Here is an 18,356-nt window from a genome sequence, read left to right on the forward strand (position 1 = left end):
CTCCTTTAGAAGGTACTCAGGCTCGCTTTGTAGTCAAATGTCCTAGTCAGTTTTCATAAATGTTCCTGAAAGCAGTGTGTGTTCTGTGATTTGGGATACACTGCTCTGTAATTGTTCACCAGGCCAATGTGGCTGAATGTTTTCTTCAAGGCTCCCATATCTGTACCAATATTGGTCGGCTTAGTCTATCATACACAAAAGGTGTGTGAAAATCTCCCACCGAGGGTGGATTTGCATACTTCTACATGTATTCTCATCATTTGTGCTTTAAATATGCTAAGTCTGTTACATACATATGAATTTGGAATTTTTATATATTCTCGTACTTGAGAAATCTATCTCTATCTCTAACAATGCTTTTGCCTTAAAGTTTTTTTAATACATAGAAAATACATACACATTAGCTTTTGACTGGAGTCTGCATGATGTACCTTTTCCTATCTTTTGTCTATGAAGACAGAGAAAGTTTCAGACTTCTCTTGTCAAATGCTCATAGATGATTTTTAAAGACTTGCACCTTAAAAAAATTACAGCATATAATCCATGTAATTACTTATTTAATTGGGTCTAAATCTACCATATTACTAAACGCTTTCTGGTTGTCATACCTGTTTTGTTTCCTTTGTTTGCTTTTGGATGATCATTTATTGGACCAGTGTTCCTTCTACTGACTTGAAAGTCACACACTTTGCCATGTCTACGTGCACTCCAAGTCTCATGTTATGGGCTGACAGGGACTCTCAGTTAATGCAAGAACTTTAGATTACTCAATTTACCCCCTTCCCCCAATTTATATGCCACTCTAGTCTTGTATTTTAGTTCTCTCTGTATTTCCATCTCCACAAGACATTGTTTTGTGTCATCATTCATTTTGATTTATCCAGATGGCTACCATTTCCATTACCATATATACTTTTCTGCATCTGTATTTTTTTAAACACTCCTTATTTATTCTACTGCATGCTGTATTAAGAACTGCTTGCCTGGGCTGCAGTCTCTACTGAGTCAGCCAGCCCAGGCCAGTCCCAGCTCCTCCAGTACCTCTTTCCTATGAACCCTGGAGGAGTATGTGACCAGGTGAGGTCAAATCTTTCCATGGCTCCTACTGCCTACTGGATTGGGTTTATAAACTCTTTCTTGATCTGTCCCTTACCTAATTCTAAAATCTCATCCTTACTTATGTCCCACATCTGCCCTATACTCTCTACTCATAGTTAGCGATTTTCTAGAGTACCCAGATTTTATCAAAAACATGCTATTCCTTGTACCTGGATTGCCATTCTCCATTTGTATCTGAAAAACTGCTTCTAATCCTTCAAGACCCAGTCACTTCCCTGGGTGCTTTCTTGTGCTCTGTGGGTGGAGGCCGAAGCCCTTCTGAGAGTACTCTATGCATAAATCTGCTCTCTTGTTACTGTTCTGGTTGCTCCATGAGGGCAGGACTAGCCTTATACATGCATATATCCCCATTTCCTAGCCCAATAGGAAAATGGGGCCTAAACTGAGATCATCCTCCAAAAGGGGATTATACTCCCTGTGTTGTTCTGAAGCTGAAATCATAGTCTATGTGAAAGAGCTTGAAAAATTAGATAAGTATGTGAAGATTAATGGTTGGTAGCAAGTGGTAACTATTTCACATGCTTTATGGAAAAAAAATTTAAACAAAACATGTCTAGCTTTATTTTGTTCCCAGGAAATTTAAGTATCAGGAGATCATAACTTAGTCACCTTGTGCCTGAATAGTGAGAAATAGATCAGCTTTGTAAGGAGAATCTGAATGTTGTTAATTGTTCTAAAAATTTTGTTCTTTGCAGGGTAACTCTTTTAAAAGAAAATCTTACCTGGAATCCCAAATACATTACATCATTCACGTTGTGAATGAAGCACATGTGCTGAGTCTTTCTCACAGCAGTCACTAGCAGCACAAAATGATTACCCCTCTGCTAAGTTCAGAGTTTTGGGCAGGTTTCCATAATCTCTTCAACTAGAGAACTGAATAACTTTGTTTTAACATGCCAACAACCAATCTGGCATTTAAAAGTAACTTTATTAAAGTTGAGGATAGCTGTTTAATACACAATTTGATATAATAAATCTACAGCTAGCCACCACTCACATCACATAATTGAGCTTCTGGCATGACACTCTCCTTGGCTAACGCTCAGCGTTGTGCCAGTGGCTGGGCTCTGTACAATAGGCTACCTGCCCTCATGGACTCACAGGCTCTCCTGCTCCCACCTTCCAGAACTTGGGAATTACTGATCCTGAGAAGAAAGTTCAGAGCTTTTTCTGTGGTACTTACAACTTACTTTACTAAAGTTTTAAAAGGCTAAGAGACATTTGTGAATTTCAAACGTAAAACTGGAATTTAAAGTGTTTGTCCAGATAAATTGTACTATGAAATGAAAGGTTTTATTTGCAACTTACACAACTTCATGAAAAAATACACTGCTCAGAATCTGATACAGGCTAAGTAAAAAACATTTTTTTTCTGAAAAATATGGGTAATATATACTTCTGTCTTAAAATAATTCAAACACGATTAAATGAACGAATTTTGATAAAATGTTTAAGATGACAGTTTGCAAAAAGAAAAGTTATCTAACCACATTTGAGTAAATATATAGATATATATTTTATTTGTCAAGAGTAAATGTCAATTTTATTTAGAATTCAAGTACAAAAAATGAAAATTTATATACCAATGACTGTTAAGAAAAAATTAGAAGGCATTAAATTGTTCTAAGAATACTACAAAGGCAATGAATTCAAATATCCCTTAATATATGGATTATCTAAATTTTCATTTTTAATATGCAGTTGCTCACAGTTATTTTTTTAAGAAATATTTTTAATAAGATGATTCTACCTTATGATTTTTCCCCTGGAAAACAGAGTTTTAAACAACAAGTATGTAAAACATTCTAATGAAATAGAGTGGCAATACCCCAGGTTCAAAGGTACTCATCACTAGAAAATGGATTTATACCTAGGTGTTTTTACTTTTACAGACATCTTGTTTCATCACAACAATACATCAACCACAATAAGGCACACTGAATTGTGGAAGGCCATGTTACATAATTTGATACAAAAGCTTAGGATCATGTTACCAATTGGATAATGGTATCAAAAATTAAAAAGTTCTATGAAACTATTAAAGAGGTTAGAGCTTCAGGTACATAATACATTTTAAAACATACTTCCCAAAATTTGCCTTTAGTATGTACAAAAAAGGAGTTCATCCTGGAATATAAATGCAATCAGATAGCCATATAATGAATGACTTCTGTATTTTCAATGGCACTGACACTTTGCTCTGTGGTACAATGCACGTAAGTGACAATAACTGGGCAGCAGGAGAAATGATTTAGATTCATCAAAAACCAGCAACTTGAAAACTTCTAACAACAGTGAATATAAAAGTGATATCACCCACTGTGGTTTATGTATTAACCTTATACTTAAAAATATTTTTCCATAAATGGCAGTAACTACAGCCATTTGCCAGATATAGAATAAATGATACAGCAAATAAAAACAGCAAGAAAATCAAAGCATACTTCTAACATTTTAATAATTTTTGCTTGTGATGACTTTCTGTGATCTGGAACCTTTGTTTTACATAAAACTGGAGCTGGAAAGAGAAGAAAAGACCTTTTGATTGGTACAATAAAAAAAAACATATAGGAAATAGAAATTACTAGAATCATTAGTTTTACAAGGTAAGCTTTTACAGAAAGAGAAAATATACATCTAATATACTATAGATATCTTTGGAAAATAAAAAATAAAAAAACATCCAACTCCATTTTCTTGAATATGAATTCTTTTGAGCTCTCAAAAAAACTATGGGCTTGGCCCTGACTTTATAAACAAGAGCACATGCTAACAGTGGTCTTTAAGTGGAGCAGGGCAACAATTCTTACAAAGCAAATGCAAACTGTCTTTCATATATGGAAGAAACTTGGGGAATCCAATTTTAGTAACACTGGATTGAGGTGAGAGGATAAGAACAGGTAAAAGGTCCCTCAGCTTTATAATTCAAAGCATATCTTAAAGCAGTAATAAACTATAGTTTATCATTTGAAATTCAATGATTGAATAAAACATAACTATTAAGTCATATTCATTCTTTTGACAAATAATTGCATGTCCACTATATAGCAGGCACTGTTCTAGGCTCTGGGGATGGATGCATCAATGAACAAAACAAGATCCATGCCCATGTAGAACTTATATTGAAAGATCAGATGTGAGAATTCATTCCTTCTCTTTTCCCCACAAACCATAAAATCCACAGGTCAGTTAAACCCATGAAAACTCTGTGGATTTACTTCTCCATAGTTCAAAAATGGAAAGCTGCCATGGGCCAACATTATGTTTTCCTAATTATTTTTAAGTTAAATTATAGTATTCTGAAAATGCTGGGTTTGAAATAAGATGTGATGATAAAGTTAAACCAAAAATGTTGCTCTGTGAGGAACAAAAGGAGAGCTGGATGCTGCCAAAGCAGAGGTAGCTGGAGTAAACTAAGGCAAAGAGTCACCAAGAAGCACTCAACAGAACAAGTCAGGGATGAATTTCAAGAACAGTCAAATAGGCAAAATGACAAGGACATTTTAAGTGGGAGAAATAAAGGATATAAAGTATAGAAAAGGAAAAAAAAACTTATTTTCTAAAACTTTGGTAACTTTGATTTTAACACATACCCCAAACCTATAAGCCTTGAGATTATCATCCAAATGCTACTCATGGCCGCCCCATCGTACAGGGGCCCTCTCTACCTTCCTCTGCATCTTTACGTCCACCATTGGTTTCACAAGCTCTGACATCAAAGCACAGGAGTTCGAATCGATAGCCTGGTTCCCTTATTAAAATAAAAATTCTCACAAAATCATCATCAGTAGAATTTGTTAAAAAAATGAACTAAATTTTTCTTATCAAACATTATTTTACTTCTATGATTCCCCAACAAAGTATACAGCTTCCATTTAGACATGAAATTTAACATAACTAACAGTAGGTCAGCAGTTATTAGATGTGTACTAGAAACACAGGCTGGACAATGAAATAAGAGCAGCCATTTTTCCCCTCAGGTAGCTGAGCCTTTTTACATTATGATATATTTTGTTCATTCATTCATTTGCTCATTTTGGCAAATATTTACTAAGCACCTAATATGTGCCAGATGCTGTTCTAGATGCTGGGGAAATGGCAGTGAACAAGAGGGACAGGTCTCTGCCCTCAAGAAGCTGACATTTTAGTTGCCAGAGCCTGATACTAAATAAGGAAACAGACTGTGATAAGCATAAGATCAAAGAGGGCAATGAAACAGAAAGTAATGGGGAAGGGGACCACCACAGTGGGGGTTTTGGGAATAGCTTACTTCTTACGGTCCTTGTCCTTCTTCAGGTTGCCGCCCGACGCCATGAAGGATTGGTTCTGGTATATCTCTGAGGTAGCTTTCTTTTTTGAGAAAGCAATTATTTCTTCTTCCAAGAGTCTTCTCTTCTCTTCAAGCTTCATTCTCTCTTCTTGGTGAACTCTTTTAAGGTGTTCAAATTTGGCCTGCAGCTGTGAAATAAAGGTACAATTCCCATTAATGACACAGTGTGGCAGCACACACACAGGAATGTTCTCCAGCTTAGCAACAATTGCTAACACTAACCTACACAGTAATCTACAGATTTTCCTGATGTCTCAAAAGTTCATGCTTGAAGTAAAAATGTACATATGAAACTGCCTTGGTAACTTTATTTTTTTGAAAGATTTTATTTGTTAGAGGGGTGCGTGGGTGGCTCAGTCATTAAGCGTCTGCCTTCGGCTCAGGTCATGATCCCAGGGTCCTGGGATCGAGCCCCGCATAGGCTCCCTGCTCCGCGGGAAGCCTGCTTCTCCTTCTCCCACTCCCCCTGCTTGGGCTCCTTCTCTCACTGTGTCTCTCTCTGTCAAATAAATAAATGAAATCTTTAAAAAAAATATTTTATTTATTGGAAAGAGAGAGAGCACAAGCAGGGGGAGAGGGAGAGGGAGAAGCAGACTCTACTGAGCAGGGAGCCCGATGTGGGACTCGATCCCAGGACCCTGGGATCATGACCTGACTGAAGGTAGACGCCTAACAACTAAGCCACCCAGGCGCCCAAGTAACTTTAATTTTAAATGAGTTCCCATGCAAAAAAATGCATGAACAAAAAAAATAAATAAAAAGCCACAGCCTCATGTAAAAACCTGTTTTTAAAACATTTGACCTTTTCTTAGAGTTTTTTATTTTCTTGCTCTGTATTTTCCCCACAAAGCCTCTTCAAATAAACTTTCTAAAATCCATGTTCAATAAAAGTGAGGGACACAAAGCACAAAATCAAGTTATCAAAAAAACACCTTATTTTCCAAATAAAGTTACCAAGTGTAGTGAAACAGTAAAAAGTTACATTGGTAAACCTACCTGGAAAGTGCCAATTATCAATTTAAATCAAGAACCTTAAAAATCTATTACATTTTTCTCCAGTCATTCACCTTCTTGAAATCTAAAGTAAATCAAGAAATCCTAAACTGAGTAAGTTTTATTCATAAAAATACTCACTGTAGTAGAATTTATACCATAATGGGAAAAAACAGCCTGTGTCTAATAAAGTCAAAAAATAAATTTATGCAAAGTATACTCAATGCAGTCATTAAAATGAGTTTGTAAAAGATTATAACATTACACGGTGAAATTTCCCTAGTTTGGTGTTTATCTGGAAAAAAAAATCTAGGGACGTGAGCAGATTCCCACATGAATCAGCTGTGTGCCTTGCCTGCTAAGAACACAAGTACAGCATCTAGAATCTAGAGCAAAAAAGGCAACTTTTAAAATTCTCTAATCTTGTTAGATTAACTTTAGTATTTTCAGTTCTGGGCAGCATTCATATAAAAAAGTAGGACTTGGGGCGCCTGGTGGCTCAGGCAGTTAAGCATCTGACTTCAGCTCAGGTCATGATCCCGGGGTCCTGGAATCCAGCCCCATATCAGGCTCCCTGCTCAGCGGGGAGTCTGCTTCTCCTTCTGCCCCTCCCCACCTTGCACATGTGCACGAAGGCGCTCCCTCTCTCTCCCTCAAATAAATAAAATCTCTCTAAAAAACAAAGTAGGACTTGCTTTCTAGAAAAGATGGCATATAATAACAGAAAAAATGTTTTACTAAAAATCAGAGGTTGAGGGGCACCTGGTTTGCTCAGATGGTTAAGCATCTGCCTTCGGCTCACGTCATGATCCCAGGGTCCTGGGATCGAGCCCCACATCGGGCTCCCTGCTCAGTAGAGTCTGCTTCTCCCTCTCCCTCTCCCCCTGCTTGTGCTCTCTTTCTCTCTCAAATGAAAAAATAAAATCTTTTAAAAAAAGAAATCAGAGGCTGAGGGTGGAAACTGAAGAGCTAAACTCCATCCTAATAAAAATTAACTGTTCCAAATATGGAAGAGGTTGTGTTGTACACCAGTAAAGCCTGACTGGAGATGTATTTAAATGGAGAGAGAAAAGAACTGAAACAGACTAAGTAAGACCCTTCTACGCTAAGATTCTTTTATGCCTGAGGATGGCATTTCAGAGAAGCATCAGTTCCTTACTATTTGTTTATTTAAATAGTTCCTGCTTGTGCAAAAAGCTGTGTTTGTGTGTGTGTGTGTGTGTTTAAAGGGTGGGGTAATCTAGTTGTCATTCAAATCAGTGGTATAAACAAGAGAGTCACAACTCTCTGAGTATGTGTGCATTTCCTATAAATGTGGGAGAGGAGCTGAGTAAAGCCTGGAAAGGCAGGATACAGAAGTGGATTTATATTATATTAATAAAGACATCTCTGATTACTTAAGTGGAGGCTGCATACTCTATATGCATAGTTAAATATCTTGAAAGGTTATAGGGTACTTCATATATCATTCATGAGGTTGACTAAAAATTGCAGAAATACTCTAAAGAGAAAAATGTTTTAAAAGGGGAGGTGGGGGGGGCGGGGTGCCTGGGTGGCTCAGATGGTTAAGTGTCTGCCTTCGGTTCAGATCATGATCTCCAGGTCCTGGGATTGAGCCCCACGTTAGGCTCCCAGCTCAGGGGGGAGTCTGATTCTCTCTCTCCCTCTGCCTCTCCCCCCACCTTGTGTTCTGTCTTCTCTCTCAAATGAATAAATAAAATCTTTAAAAATAAAATCTTTAAAAAAATAAAAGGGGAGGCAGGGTAGGTGTGACATCACATCACGTGGAGTTCACAACTTTTGATAGCAACAGTCTACACCATATACAAGATTCACTCATGGTTCCACTATTCACTACAATAGGGATTTAATTCAAACATATTTTCAAATATTCAGAAGTAGTGTTTACAAAAGATATAGCAGTGTCCCATACTGATGATACTGTCTTAAGGGCACTGGTGAGAAGTTATCAACAGCACAGAGGTCTGTTTTTCTGACCTTGACTCTAAAGTATTTAATGATACTGACTTTACAATATAAAAAATGGTCACGAAGTACCTTGTAATATTAATAAAGGGGCCTGGAATCTACTGCCTCTAATGCTATATAATAAAAAATTTAGAACTCTTGTGAGAATTTTGGTTGTTGATGCCTTAGGTTTACATTAACCTCATTTTTTGTGCTTCACAAAAAAGCACTTGAACCATAAAAATAAAAGTCTACAAAAGATCTGCTGACAAATAGTCTTTCTTTTTTTTCTTTTAACCATGTAGTTACCCTGAATTTTTAATTTCCTTTTAAATAATACATGTTTAAGCAAAATATTCTTATGTGGGATTTTAAAAATTAAAAACTCAACTAGAAACTACTTCTACATCTTTTCTCCTCACTGGAGAAACTAAGACTCATGATACATGAGAGATAAACTCTTAAATAAGGAGTTTTACTCTACTACCATCTTAAAGATGAATCTACTAATGAAAAAAAAAATCAGCATCCTTATTTCCTACTCATCACAACTCTTTCCTCAATATTTATATTTAAAAATAACTCAAAACTAGGGGACTATTCTCCAATACAAGAGACTAAACAAAGAGAATACCCAAATGTGACACGAGACCTCCAACTGAATTCCAGTTCAAAAAAAGTAAAAAAAAATCACCAAACAAAACAAAACAAAACAAAATAAAACAAAAAAAGCCACACAATAAAAGGTCATCTTGGGGCAACTGGGGAAGTGTGAATGTCGACTGGAGAACAGGTGAGATTATGGCATTCCTATTAATTTTCTTAGTTGTAAAAAAAAATTTTTTTTTTTCTTAGGTATAATACTGGTACAATGGTTATGGAGGAAAATGTGCCTAAGCTTCAGAGATGCATACTGAAGGGCCTCGGGATAAAGTGTCATAATCATAATGTCTATAATCAGCTTTCAGATGACCAGGAAAAACATACATCCTCCTCTCAGATGCATACACATCCATTTATAAAATACAGATGGCAAATTCCCTTTTGAGCTAATCCTTTTTGACCATCATCTTGAATATGGCCATTTCACTTAAAAGTAGCCATTGTGGTTAGGTCTATAGAAAATAGCTTAACTCAAATAAAAGTAAAATTATTGCCTGAAGAACTAGAAGCAAACAGTACTATGGAAATTAACTGTGATGTTTATGTGTATGCATGAGCACATGTGCACCAAGGCTATCCAAAGGTCATTTGACCACCTGACTCGTGGAAAGCCTGACTTCAAACTGAAAGAGCTACTTAACTGCTTTCATAGTTACCCATTTCATAGCAAGCATCAATCCCAACAACTCTCAAGAACTCTCAAGAAAGGCTTTATCAAGCCACAGCTAAAACATTTCTGGTTCAAACTTAAGACATTTAAAACACTTCTTAGTAACCTAGTCCAGTAGAAGTCCTTGGTGAACCACTTCTGATGGAAGACAATTTATGCAAAAAGGCCAAAATTTTTATTTGAATTCAGACTTTTTAAAGTCCATACGCAAAGACTATGTGTTAAAATAGCTACTTATTGAACAAGTAGTCTCCAAAAGCATCTCAGCTAAATTCTTGAGATAAATCTCCCCAACAGGACACCTAAAAAACAAATGCAAATCATGTCAAACCAGCATACTTGCCTCTCTTTCAGCTTCTTTCAATATGGCTTCTTTCTCCTTTACTCGCTGCACAAACATCTGCTTCATTTCTTCTTCCTTCCTCTGACGTTCACCATAAAATTCATGTCTTTTGGCTTCATAGGTCTCTTGAAGACTAAAAAGTTATTTGTGGTACTCTCATGTTAAAAAATTATGTAGGCAACTTGCAAACACTCAAACTTCTTGGGTTAAGCCTTGTAACTATAACATGTACCAATGCCTCTTATACAGAGCAGTCCGAAACATGACATTTCCTACAGCATGAGACTTAAAAAGCCACCAGTGCTACAGCTAATAGAGAGTACTAGATTTCTGAAATCTCTGACTTGTCAAGTCCTTCCCAAGAAGTATTCTCGTTTTACCCCAGATGAATTCCTCTTTCAGTCTTCGTTAATTAGCATCACTGTGTCTGGAAACCTTGAAGTCTTTAAGTCATCCATGACTCTTCCCTTAACCTTATCTCTGTATCTGATCACCAAGGTCTGGGAGTTCAGTCTGTGACCTTGACATCATTTTAATCCAGTCTTTGATTTCTACAGATACTCTGGAACAGCCCAACTCAATCTTAGTGATTTTCTGCCTTCACTATTACAAATTAATATCCTAACTGATCTCTGGGCTTTTAGTTCTTCTTTCTTCTACTTTCTTAATCTTGCCACTCCTAAGATTTTCCAAAAAACCCCACAGATCTCATTATCTTTTTTTCCCACTGCATCAGTTATCTACAGAATAAGGTCCCAATTCCTTTAAATAGCACTTAAGAAACTTTACAATCTGGTCTAATTCTACCTTTCCAGATTCATCTCTTACCAAACAAATCCAATCCTCCTAAAGTTTCAGCCATACCAACCAATTCATTGTTCCTAAAACCACACATTTCATGCTTTAGCTCGTAACTTCTATGCTTCCAACATTACTGCCCACCTGCCAACCCCCATTCTACCCAGCGAATCCTCTACTCCTTGAATTTGAAAGGCCAAATTCAAATGCAATTTCCTCTATAAAGCCTTCTCTGGGAGTGTCTGGGGTCTGGGTGGCTCAGTCAGTTAAGTACCTTTGGCTCAGGTCATGATCCCAGGGTCCTGGGATTGACCCCTGCATCTGGTTCCCTGCTCAGTGGAGAGTGGTCTCCTTCTCTCTCTCCCTCTGCAGTTCCCCCTGCTTGGGCTTGCTCTCTCTCTCTGTCAAATAAATAAATAAAATCTTAAAAAAAAAAAAAAAAAGCCTTCTCTGGTCTCCCCATTTGGAACTAACTATGCCTTCTAAGCACTCTCATGGCACTTTGTACCTCTTCTTTGGCATTTATATCCTACTTGTCTAATAGATCATTATCTTTGTAACCTGACTATCCAGCAAAACTCTCTAGACATTTCAGGCTCTTCATAACTGTTCATTTAATGACAGAAATTGCCAGGAACTACTCCAAGCAGAGCAAGGATTGTCGTGGAACACTATGCCCAGGTGCCCTTTATATATATATATTTTTTTTTGTTTGTTTTGTTTTGTTTTACTTATAGCATTTCAGAGGTATAACAGACCTTCTTATACGTCAGAAACACCAAGCCCTTCCATTTCAGCTCACTATGAGACTATCACAAGATTTAACAGGGAACACAAATGTACCTTCCGGTTGTGTTACAGTGAGAAATTTCTACTGCTTACAAAAGTATTTTATATCTAAGTAGATATAAATATGATGAATTAAGGAATTTTACAGTCTTAAATAAGGTCCTATCTCCTTTAAATAGCACTTAAGAAACTTCACAATCTGGCCTAATTCTACCCTTCCAGATTCATCTCTTACCAAACAAACTAATCCTCTTAAGGTTCCAGCCATACCAACCTATTCACTGGTCCTATAACTGGAGAAATAAATCTTATAAATATAGAATTCTAGAAGTTCAAGGAGAATTAGAGTAAGAAATGTGGCACAACGGCTATTACAGCTGATGGTACGGGGTACGCATAGCAAGTGTTCTGAGGAACAGATCCTAAACATTGTAAGAGCAAAATATACAAACTGCCCTAGATAACCACATAAATGCCCAAAATCTCAAGGAAACATTTTAATTTTTACCAGGCTTTTTGCTTTTCTGTGTTTGTTTTGGTCTTATTTTAAAGAAACCTCTGTATCTATCAGGCTACTTTCATCATTTTCAGAAACCTCACTACATTTTGCTGATCCTACATTGGATTGATAGTCTTTAATGACAAACTTGATTTAAATGATGTTCTGAATTCATACCAAATGTAAGCTTAAAAAAGTTCCCATTATCTGTTCATATAAGCATCTGAGTTGCTTAAGAGGAAAATAAATCTACCTGGCAAAGAGAAAAGACCTAACATTTGTTGAATAGCTGCTACCAACAAGGTACTTTTCTGGAATCCTTTCTCTACCTAATTCCCATAGCATCCATGAAGAACAAGCACTAATACTCTGTTTTACAGATAAGAAAACTAAAGCTCAGAGAGGTAAAGTAATCAAAGCAACATAGTCGTAAGTAAAAAGCTGGAATTTGAACCAGCTTAGGTTTTTGTTTTATCAAAAGATTAAAAAGTCATGTACTGCTCCTGCATATTTTCCATCATGTCACATGGTTTTTCAACTTTGACAACCAGAAGTCCATTTTAAGTAAAACCAATTGTAAGTTAAAAAACCCACACTATCTTTCAAAAGGTGGTAAAGAAACTCCTAGAAGATCTGTAAGGGAACAATTTACATAGTGTTGTAAAACTAATGCAACTACTGTTTACTATCATGGATTTATTCATTAAACGAAAATGAAAAAGTTTTCTTGCTATGTTAGTATAAAATTCTTGCTTTTCCTAGTATAAAAGTAGCTTGTTGTCACAAATATTCAATGATACATATTACTATACTTGCAAATATCACTGATTTAAAGCAAAGTTTAAAACCAAAGAGGAAGAAAAAAAATTTTCAAATGCTCATATTCATCAAGAAAATCACTGCAGTCCCTTCACTTAGAACTTATGTTTCATATACAGTTCTTAAAAGCCTGTTGAACTTTTTCCATTTCTGCTGTAGACTAAATGCAGAAAGTTATTTATTTCTTGAGAGTTCCAAAGACAAAATTTTACAACACAAAAAAATTATGTCAAACACTTAAGCAACTCTAAAATACTACAAAAATCTTCCTTTCAAAACTAGAGGTCCCTGGACACTTCAAATGGCAGTGATTTTATACTTTTCAAACGTTAAAGATGATTAACTGTTGGAATGAGAATGGTTATGTTAATCTAAAATAACTTAGGGATTTAAGAAGGTTTATCAGTATTTCTGATCTAGCTTAAATAATTAAAGATCAGTTAATTAAGGCTAGAGGAGAGTATAATGCCATTTACTGGGACCTCATGATAAGCACATGAATAGTGTTGAGAGATTAAGACACTAACTATGACTCAGCATAACTGTTCACAATAAAATGTAAATGGAAAACAAGCTGAAGGTCTGGCAATGTAGAGGACTGGGTAGTAAAGAGAAATAAAAGTCATCCTAACATGTTCATATAACTGTTTTTCTAATTGATAGATATAATATTGAGGGATGGATTTTACATGCTAACCAAACCATAGTGACTACTGCTAGGTACATCCCAAATTAAATGGGAAATATTGCCCAGAAAATAGAATGTAATTTCTTGAAACTGTAAAACCTTCCTAAGACATCAAGCTATAATGAACTATAGAAGCTTTACCAAATAATTTATTCACAAATAAGAAAACACCAGGAGAAGAAACATTCTGCCATGCCTGATTCAAGAAATCCAGTAAAAAATGTCTCCTCTCTTAAGGAGAGCAGCCTAGGAAGGGCAGAAGACTCAGGCAGGCAGAGGCCTCCCTTACACTGAGATCTAGTTCCCCATCCTTTCTTGCTTGTTCCCTACCCAATCTGTTACCTGGTGTAAACTGAAGAACCTCCTTTTTCCAATTTTCCATTCTTCATTTGAACAGTGAGCAGATGCTTCCCGAACTGAAGAAATGCTCAAAAAAATGGATGTTCTTAGCAATCTTTGATTCTGAATGCCCACCATCTACCTATACCTCCCTTTGGTATTGTTAAACTGATTACCTTTTGGAGAGCTACCTCTTCCCCCTGGGGATACAGTCTGGTGGGACAATTAATTAGATTCATGCCCACTCCGGCCAAGACAAGGGTACATGTCATAAGGTAGGCCTACTGGACTAGACTATAAATTGTCAAGCAGAGAATAAAAAGGCTGGAAATGGTTTCAGTTCATTCACTCCACTCCCAGTATAGAATGAAACTGGTTTCTACCTGTTCTAAGTCTTCTCTTTGAATCTGTAATTCTTAGCTGACATAGTCTTCCATAGAACTACTGCCTTTTTTGTCTTATTTTCAAAGAGCTGTAAAGGAAGCAACTGCAATGTATTACACTGCTGTACTTGTACAGCAAGAACCTGATCCTCAGCTTCAACACAGCTGACCTCTCCTGTCCTGAAACTCTTCACTTGGCTTCCAAGACATGACACTGCTGGTTTTCCTCCTTCCTCTACCCAAGGCTTCTCAGTCTCTTCTACCTGCTTCTCCAGCTGACAAATATTAGTGACTCAAGTCTGTTTCCAAGGCACCTTTCTTTTCAAATGTACTTCTCTCTCCAGGCAATCTCATCCATATTCAAACATTCAGTTAGCCATCTAAATGCTGATGACTCTTAAGTTCATTCCTTTGGCCCAGCCCTCTCCTCTGAGCTCCAGAAAAATACCCAAAGTGCCTATTCAACATTGTCACTTGTATGTTTCAGAGGAAGCTCAAGTCAGAAGGTCCCAAACCAAGCTTATGCTCCATCATGCCCATCACTGCTGCTCCACAAAAAAGCCAGACCTTCCAGAGATACCTATTTTGAGGAAAGGTACAACCATCTACCTAGCCAATGAAACCATAATACCAGGAAACTAAAAGTCTTTCTTTTTAGCAGCATCTTCTGGCATTTCCTGCTTCCTTACCTCAGTATATCCAGTCACTAAGTTCTTTCAATTTCATCTTCTAGATATGTCCCAAACACACCCAGTTCTATTTTCACTTTCGTCCAAGCAATACTCTCCTACTGGTCTCTCCTAAGCATCTTTGCACACCATTTTAATACTTTCTTTGCATTACAGCTAAAAGTGACTTTTCCAAATGCAAATATGGTATGATAACTCCTTGAATGGTTTTGCCGTTCCCTTGAAACAAAGCCCAAATCCCAACCAGGTCCTCCACAGTTTTGACTCCTGCCTACCTGTTCTCTCAATCTTATGCCCCCAACTTGTCTGCTCTCCAGCTGCACTTTCTTACAGAGCTCTGAAGATGTCATTCTCTCTCTGCTTGTAGTCTTTTCATGTCTTGCTCTGACTTCCCCAAATTATTAGCTCAAAACAGTAACTGCCTCAAGAAAATCTCTAATTTTCCAGATTCAGTCAGGAAACCCTCCCCCATTATATACCATCTCTCCTTTAGTGCACATTTCACAACTGTGATTAATTGTGCAATTTGATTTTGGCCTCCCCTATAAGAATGTAATCTACATGACAGCCAGGTCTATAGGATCTTATTCAATATTATATCCCCAGCACTTAGCCCAGAGCCTTGCAAATAGGAGACACTTTTAAAAATGTTTATGATTTGGGGGCACCTGCGTGGCTCAAGTCATGATCCCAGGGGCCTGGGATGGAGATCCACATCAGGCTCCCTGCTCAGTGGGGAGCCTGCTTCTCCCTCTCCCTTTGCCATTCCCCCTGCTTGTGCTCTCTGGCTCTATCTCTGTCAAATAAGTAAATAAAATCTTTAAAAAATAATAAAATAAAATGTTTATTATTTTTATTATTCACTGCTGACTTTCAAATTATCATCATAGCCTTAAGTGTCAGATTCATTTATGACTAGCAGTGTGTGGAACCAATGGGAGACAAACAGCAAATATCTGCTGAATGACTGAAATTTTAACTTAAATGCAGATTCTTAGGCTCCATCCCTGTAAATTCTGAACCCACATTTCTTAATCTTCCACAGATGCCTGATGACTGACCCACCAGGCAACCTGAATCCCTCTTCTCATGAGTACTTCAAGACTGTCCCACTTGCTCTCACTCAGGACTCGTGTCTTAGTAATGTACATTGAGACCTCTGAATTGACCCTCAGACTTGAAAGAACGAGAAGTGAGCCTCTTCTGGGAAACACTAGCGAAGCCAATTCTTCAATAGAGAAAATAATTTTATCAGATTGGCCTGTAATCAAAAGCATAGCATGCCTGAAATTGGTGAGGAGGGGTTAAGTACATATAATTCTTAATTTATCATACTACAAGAGCTAAAACACTAATTAAATCCATAGATTAAAAAATTAAAAAATTTTACCTCATCTACTATTAAATCTTCCCAAAGGTCATATGCAATGGCAGCACTGATTTAATGTTCTCTCTCTCCTTCTTTTTGTGTTTACTCTACTACAAATACTAACAGTCAGGGACATGACAGAAACACAAATAATGAAATAGAAAAGAAATCCTTAGTTCCACAACAGAGTTTTAAAAAGTGTTTTGCCTGAAGATCTCATGCTTTCCTCCACGCAAAAACTATTCTGGAATGTTACATCAAATCAAATTTGATGTACTAGGTTAAGGATTAGAGTTTCATGTTTACATATCTTAATAATAAAAAAAGTCAGGAATGTGGCAGTACATAAAATTACCCAGCAAGTTTATAACACTGAATGCTGTAATTACTGAACAAGAAGGTCATCAGGCTCTAAAATATTTATAAGTATCCTGTAATATTTTAAGAAACAGTCTAATCTCTGACTCCCTACAAGCACTTTCATTCTTCCTTTATAAGACATTTTCCTAAGTTTAACTCATTTCAAATTTTCATCAAGATAAAAACCAAGGCTGTTTTGTTTTTGTTTTTTTAAAGATTTATTTATTTATTTGAGAGAGCGAGAATGAGAGAGAGAGAGAGAGTACATGAGAAGGGGGAGGGTCAAAGGGAGAAGCAGGCTCCTCGCTGAGCAGGGAGCCCGATGCAGGACTTGATCCCGGGACTCTGGGATCATGACCTGAGCCAAAGGCAGTCGCTTAACCAACTGAGCCACCCAGGCGCCCTGTTTTTGGTTTAATATGATTCACGTTCCAACTTTCTTTTAGAAGAACAGATAAATATACTTTTATCTTTTTCAGAAAAATACAAACATAAAACCAAATGAGAGTTCTTTCCTTTAGTTATTCATTTCAGTGTGTACTGAGATAATGGGCTTCTGCCATTATGTTCTTTCTTAAACTCTTCGAGTCAGATGAGGTATTAGAGAGCTTCAAAAGCAAGAAGGCCTCAAATGATCTGAGAAGCACAATAAGTAATCATAAGCAAATGATTCTACTTCATGGTTTGCCAGATTTCTGAAAACCACATTCTCCAACATCCTGGATATATCACAAAGTACAATCCTAACTTCCTCTTTGGTTGGCTTCTCACAGAAATCCCCCATTACCTGAGTGGCTTACTCTCTGGGCTCACATCTGTAAAGCCCATCTCCTCCAGTTTGCAACGCCTGTAAAGTTCATAATGCCTAGTGTGGGTCTGTTCTCGCAGATCTTCCATGTTTGTACAAATGAGCATTTCCCGGAGCTTTACAAAGTCACAGTGGTTTTCATTTTCCACTAGCCAGAAAAACAAGAAAACAGCAATACCAATTTTTAATTCCTGGCACACGGTATTTGTTGAATGAAAGAATCTATAAAAACACATCTGAAATAACAGTGTAATGATCAGCCTAATACCTAGGATTGTTTTATATAAGTAACCAAGGAAGAAACTCTTGCATTATACACACTGAATTATAGGCAATTTAAATAACAGATTGGGAAATTGCTTTAAATTTAGTAGGCAATCGATAAACAGGAAAGAAATACATTATATTATGTTACCATATGCTCCAGTTATTTCACAAATATTTTGTAGGCAGTTTACAAACCAACCTTAGGACATTTTACAAAGTGCTTAAAAAGAGTCTGTAACATTTTACTAAAACTTCAAAGTAGTAATTCTGCATACTCAAGATGCCATCTGTACATGCTATAATTATCAAATTCTTTTTATACAATGCCACATTTATGATGCTGTGTTTGACACCATTCAAGATTAGTGAATAAATACACTTAGTTCTCCTTACATGGCCCTTCTAGGGTTATGGTGACCAGAAGACTACAAATAATTGTGTAACTGTAACCAATAGTTTTAA

At 36.8% G+C, this 18,356-nt stretch overlaps 1 protein-coding gene across 4 annotated transcripts in view; it reads right to left on the reverse strand.

The window, feature by feature from the left end:
* Positions 1 to 2,418: 2,418 nt before the first annotated feature.
* SEPTIN10 (septin 10) overlaps positions 2,419 to 18,356 on the reverse strand; it is a 58,681-nt gene continuing 42,743 nt past the window's right edge. For 2 of the 4 annotated variants that reach the window (XM_027621618.2, XM_027621617.2), the window contains 5 exons: positions 17,607 to 17,775; positions 10,087 to 10,219; positions 5,390 to 5,577; positions 4,713 to 4,870; positions 2,419 to 3,637 (listed from right to left, as the gene is read on the reverse strand). In XM_027621618.2, the coding sequence (XP_027477419.1) occupies positions 4,753 to 4,870; positions 5,390 to 5,577; positions 10,087 to 10,219; positions 17,607 to 17,775 (608 nt within the window). In that variant the 3' untranslated portion in view covers positions 2,419 to 3,637; positions 4,713 to 4,752. The remainder of the gene's footprint in view (positions 3,638 to 4,712; positions 4,871 to 5,389; positions 5,578 to 10,086; positions 10,220 to 17,606; positions 17,776 to 18,356) is intronic. The other 2 variants (XM_027621619.2, XM_027621620.1) reach the window with 1 other exon arrangement.

The sequence above is a fragment of the Zalophus californianus genome, chromosome 8, assembly GCF_009762305.2.
Source record: "Zalophus californianus isolate mZalCal1 chromosome 8, mZalCal1.pri.v2, whole genome shotgun sequence".
NCBI lineage: Eukaryota > Metazoa > Chordata > Mammalia > Carnivora > Otariidae > Zalophus > Zalophus californianus.